The sequence below is a fragment of the Denticeps clupeoides genome, chromosome 8, assembly GCF_900700375.1.
Source record: "Denticeps clupeoides chromosome 8, fDenClu1.1, whole genome shotgun sequence".
NCBI lineage: Eukaryota > Metazoa > Chordata > Actinopteri > Clupeiformes > Denticipitidae > Denticeps > Denticeps clupeoides.
In genome coordinates, this window is record NC_041714.1 from 20,356,073 (window position 1) to 20,362,072 (window position 6,000).

A 6,000-nucleotide genomic window follows, 5' to 3' on the forward strand; every position below is an offset into this window, starting at 1 on the left:
GAGGGTCACGTCACCAGTTTAATCATATGAAAGAAATCCGATCTCTTGGCCAGTGCTGCGTTGTGAAACGCGACGCTCACCAGCAGGTGGCGACAGTAACCTTTCACTCCGAGTCTGTTCGACCTGTTGTCTGTGATCTCGGGGTCTCATTTTAACACAGAAACGTGAGTCTTGAAAAGTTTGGGGTCGTGACCCGTGTCACCCGAACCCCACACATAATCTCACGATACTTGATAAATAGTTTTACGTAAACCACAGGCATTATCATTTATATAACGAACACATTTTATTGAACACGTCGATTAAATGTGGATTATTTTATTTGCATGTCATGTTCATAAGATCCCGGGTGGACCCAAGTACACTAGTTTAGATAGAACTGAATTGTTCCATGCGTCATTTCCATTCGTGTGGTTTCCACGATTGGACGAGAAATATCAGAAAATGCATTTCGTGGAGGAAGTGATTAATTCCATTAATTTGGTTGAGATTATATTCAGTTTATAATAATTGTCGAGTCGAGAAATCACTTGTTTCGTATCAGTTTGGTCATTTAAGCGGGGAGCCTATAGGCGCAGCCCTGCAGGCGCGCTCCCTGGCGGACGCGCGCACGGCGCAGACGCGTTCGCGCGACGCGTCTCGGCGCCTTCGGATCCGGGACTCGGACCCGGGACCGCGCGTGCCGCGGAAAATGCGCCGCGGTCCGCGCGTAAAGGCGCCCACCTGGAGACGGAACAGCGGGATGGAGAACTTCACCGACGCCACGCAAGTTCGCGCGGACGGCGCGCGCGAGGGAGGCGAGTCGCCGCGCCGCGGCGTGCGCGCGCTGGTCGGCTTCATCCTCTCCCTCCTCATCGTCTCCACGCTGCTGGGCAACACGCTGGTGTGCGCCGCCGTGGTCAAGTTCCGCCACCTGCGCTCCAAGGTCACCAACTTCTTCGTGATCTCGCTGGCGGTGTCCGACCTGTTCGTGGCCGTGCTGGTGATGCCGTGGGAGGCCGTCTCGGCCGTGGCGGGCACCTGGCTCTTCGGCGGCTTCTGCGGCGTGTGGATCGCGTTCGACATCATGTGCTCCACCGCCTCCATCCTCAACCTGTGCATCATCAGCCTGGACCGGTACTGGGCCATCGCCAGCCCGTTCCGGTACGAGAGGAAGATGACCCACAGGGTGGCCTTCACCATGATCGGACTGGCCTGGACCCTCTCCATCCTCATCTCCTTCATCCCGGTGCAGCTCAACTGGCACATGGCCGAGGAGGGCGGCGAGGAGGACGCCGACCACAGCAAGAGCTGCAAGGCCAACCTGAACCGGACCTACGCCATCTCCTCGTCCCTGATAAGCTTCTACATCCCGGTGGTCATCATGATCGCCACGTACACGCGCATCTTCCGCATCGCACAGACGCAGATCCGCAGGATCTCCTCGCTGGAGAGGGCCGCGGAGCAGGCGCACAACAACCTGCACACCAGCGACGCGGCCGAGAGCTCCCTCAAGACCACGTTCAAAAAGGAGACCAAGGTGCTGAAGACCCTCTCCATCATCATGGGGGTCTTCGTGTTCTGCTGGCTGCCCTTCTTCGTGCTGAACTGCATGGTGCCGTTCTGCCAGTGCGTCAGCGACTCCACTTTCACCATCTTCGTCTGGTTCGGGTGGGCCAACTCCTCCCTGAACCCGGTGATTTACGCGTTCAACGCCGACTTCCGGAAGGCCTTCTCCTCCATCCTGGGCTGCCACAGGCTGTGCCCGAGCTCCGCCGTGGAGGCCGTCAACTTCAGCAACGAGCTGGTCTCCTACCACCACGACACCACGCTGCAGAAGGACGCGCAGACCCTGGCCGCCATGCCGCTGCTGCCCCTCGACAAGGCGTCCGTCACCTCCGGCGCGTCCCCCCGCCGCCACGGGCGCCCGCCGCCGCCCGACGCCGAGATCTCCCTGGACACCATCACCCCCTTCACCTCGGACGGGATCCCGGGCCAAGTGACCGAGCAGTGATGCCGGACCTCATCTGCAGGCCGTTCATATTTATTTCACCACAAGAGAAGATTTGATCCTTTTTCCTACTTATCACACTGTTCAGGGGGGTCAATCTTTAAAACTTTTTTCCGACCTTTAAAACTAATAGTGGTCTAAAATTTTTGTTTTACTCAATTGCATAATAATAATAATAAGAAGAAGAAGAATTACTGAATAATCTGGATATGTGTGTATAGGAATAGTTGGTTATGGTTGCTTTTTCATGTCATCATTATTCATATCTTAACTGGACTAGATGGACCGTGGGACACGTTTATTTGAATTTCACTCCTTGTTCGCAGGCTCGTGGTCGGGGCGCAGACATCTACTTCTCGGCTTATTAATAAAAGTCACATGTTCTCCTGGCGTACATGACATCCTCAGGCTGATGCTTATTGTAACGCAGCCTTTTTTCTTTTTGTCGCTTTGGTCGGAACCCCCCCCACCCCCCCCCCCCCCCCCCCCCCCCCCCCCCCCCCCCCCCCCCCCAAGAAAAAAAACAATATTTCATCAACATCAGAGGGCAGACAAAAAAATCAAAGTAATTTTGTGCAGCGAAGAAATATATACGGAGCAGAAAAAAAAAAAAAAAAACAGCAGCAGCCTGTGGCGTTTCATCTTCTGGGAACAAAGCACGGGGCTGCGAGTGGGGACTCGCTCTCGCCGGAGACCGGCGACCCACCCGAGTGACCCGAGAGCAGCTGGTGGAGGTGGGTGGGGGCGTCGGACGCTCGCACACACAGGCACTGGAGTCACAATGCAAATGACATTTACTCTACGCGTGCAAAATCTAGACCTTATTGGGTTCTAATTCCTATTTGGAGAGACGCTGAGCAGCAACCACTTCACTCCTTTATTAGGAAGCAGTCCATGAACCACACGATACATTATAGTCATTATTATACAGATTTTGCAGCACAAACATATAAAAAATTGCTGATATAAAAATAAGAAACAATCACAATGTAATGATTATGTTTGTTGCTTTATTCTTATTTGGATTTGCCGTGCATTCATTTTATTTAATTGCTTGGTAGCATTTAAAGCACATTTTTTGCGAGGAGAGGAGGCAAAAGGTAAAATCCGGGTTCCGAAGCACGGGATGCAACTAGTGATAATTCATACTCCCATACTCACACAAGCCAGATAATGGAACGAGTTCACACGATGCATCGCTGCATAGCGCAGGATTTCAGCCGAATTCGTCTCCTGGCGCTTGGTTTGGTCTCATCTAATGGCTTGCCTCGGCTAGTGTGAGCATCTCTTTATGCTTTCTATCGGCGAAGTTCGCGGCAGGGGAAAAAAAAAGCCTCTGACTGCCGTCCAGAGGAATTTTTTCATCAAAGCTGCATAATAAACCTCATTCCTAGTTGGTCTGTTTTCTTTAAGCCATTCACGGTCTTGAAACAATCGGTGTAAGGTCGCAGTGCAGTGGGGGAGTTTATCAGCCTCCAGACACTCTGTTTGTGATCTATTCCTTTTTTCTTTTTTTTTTGAGATTTATAATTGAAAATATTCTCCGCCGAGAACTGCTCTGAACTGCTCTTCAACCAATTTCTCATCAGCTATCTGAGATGACCCACTGTATGAAGCCTTCAGTCTGTCCGACAAAGGGTATAACCTTTTTTAATGTGTTGAGTCCAGTAGTTTTGGTCTTTATCAACTGGTTTCAAAGGCGCCACTGTTCACCCTCTATTGAAGAAGCCCTCGCTTAACTCTGCAAACCTCCTGAACTATAGGTCTATAGATAAGATCCTTCAAACAGTGATGTGCTTACAGATACTGGAATATGTGGAAGTGAACGGTCTGTGTGATAAATTGTGGTCAGACTTCAACAGAATACGGCAGATCTTGATCATAGTTTACCATGGCCTTTTATTACGGTACAATCAAGGCATGGCAATTTTACATAATCGTTAAAAACTTTTTTAGCGCTTTAGACCAGCTGCTAGTGTTCCGATGTGCTCTATAAATAAGCCTTGAATTGACTACTTACACATCATGAATGTATAAAAGAGCATTTGGTCCTGCATGAAATAAAACAATTCAGACACCTTGAGATACTTCAACTAGTAATTCATGGGCTGAATGAAGGACCTTTGCTGGCTCATCAATGTTTAGACACACGAAGAAATATTCAAAGTGGCAGACTGACGTCGAAATGGATGGAATGAGGAGTGTCCAGATCAGCTTTAATTCAGAACTCTGCCTAAAAGGTGAAAAACCGGCAGAGAACATCATAGCTCAGGGAAGAAGAGAGGAATTAGAGAAAAATACACTGAGAAAACCCACATATATTAAAATATACAACAATATTTTATTATTAAAATGCATGTTATTTGATAAAGGTTTTGTGATATTAGAAAAAATAATCGCCCTGGGTGACAACCCTACTGCTTAGGGCAGTGCCGGCCTAGCGGGTAAGGAAGATCTTGATTGCAGCAGCACGACTGATCTTCAACCCTCCCAACTTCTCCACACCGCCCCTCTGCTACGTTCCCTCCACTGGCTCCCAGTAGCTGCACGCATCAGATTCAAAAACAGGAGGTTGCGGGCTCAAATCTGGAACTGCCAAGGTGCCACTGAGGTCTGTTTGATCAAGGTACCGTCCCCACACACTTCTCCCCGAGCGCCTTTCGTGGCTGCCCACTGCTCAATAAGGTGATGGGTTCATTGCGGAATATCACAATGGCACTGTTATGGACGGTGAGTGAATGAGTGAGTGAGTAAGAACTTCAGCAAATCTTCAGCGAATTGTCCAAAACCAGCAAAAATACACCTTTAGTAAATACACCAGCATAATAACCCCCTATAGTGGTAATGCATTGCCGCCAGGATGTCAATGGTTTATTGATCCCACCATTCAGCTGCTTTTCGATGAAAAAATTCCTGTAACCTAATCCTTAGTAATCTCACGACTGGATTACTGTAACTCCCTTCTAGCTGGTCTACCTCTATGTACCATCCGACCTCTACAACTCATACAAAATGCAGCAGCACGACTGATCTTCAACCCTCCCAACTTCTCCACACCGCCCCTCTGCTACGTTCCCTCCACTGGCTCCCAGTAGCTGCACGCATCAGGTTCAAAATACTGATGCTGGCCTACAAAGCCAGACATGGAGTAGCACCATCCTACCTCACAGCCCTTATTACACCTCGCACTGCACCTCGTATACTCCGAGCCTCCAGTACTGCTCGCCTGGTCCCTCCATCTATGAAGGTAAAAGGAAGACGCTCATCTAGACTCTTCTCCATCTTGGCCCCTCGGTGGTGGAATGAACTTCCCGTCGAGGTCAGAACAGCTCAGTCACTGAGTATTTTCAGACCTTCCTCTTTAAAGAATACTTATATTAACTTGTAACCTTCTTATTGTTTGACTTATGTATAGAAACTACAACAGACTGAATAAAAAGATTGTATTCATATTTGGGGGTCCTAGTGAACCAGAATTGATCTCTTCATCGATGGTAACAAGGAAGCACGTTGTAAATCCCTATGGAGAAGGGCGTCTGCCAAATGCCTTAAATGGAAATGGAAATGTAACCCAGGACTGTTCAACAAGCAGCTCTCAGACTGTCAAATTATGTCAATCAACACATTTTTAAATGATTGTGTCCAGTCCCGGTGTAAGAAGGGAACGCAGCCAGAACCCCACCTTTTTTACACAGTTTTATTACTAGCACAAATACGCATGTATAGAAGGAATGCACAAGCACATGCGTACACATTGAATAAACAAATACAAAATGTATAAATACATTATAATTTTTCTTAGTCTAGCACCCAACACTCTCCGAGCATGCTCTTCACTGACAAGTCTAAGCCTTATCAGGGCTCTTAGTTTGTAAACTCGATATTCTATAGAAATCGAACGAGAATTGCTGGTGTCTTCCTCTTGTAAGTCGCTTTGGATAAAAGCGTCTGCTAAATAAAGTAAAGTAAAGTAAAGTAAAGGAATGCAGCCAGAACGCAGACCTTTACAC

The 6,000-nt window shown here is 48.4% G+C and overlaps 1 protein-coding gene across 1 annotated transcript; it reads left to right on the forward strand.

Moving 5' to 3' along the window:
* The first annotated feature begins 662 nt into the window (after nt 1-662).
* On the forward strand, nt 663-2,343 carry LOC114795938 (D(1)-like dopamine receptor). Its single transcript, XM_028989691.1, has one exon. It carries the CDS (start codon nt 692-694, stop codon nt 1,991-1,993), a length of 1,302 nt encoding a protein of 433 aa, XP_028845524.1. The 5' UTR covers nt 663-691; the 3' UTR covers nt 1,994-2,343.
* Nucleotides 2,344-6,000: the final 3,657 nt, after the last annotated feature.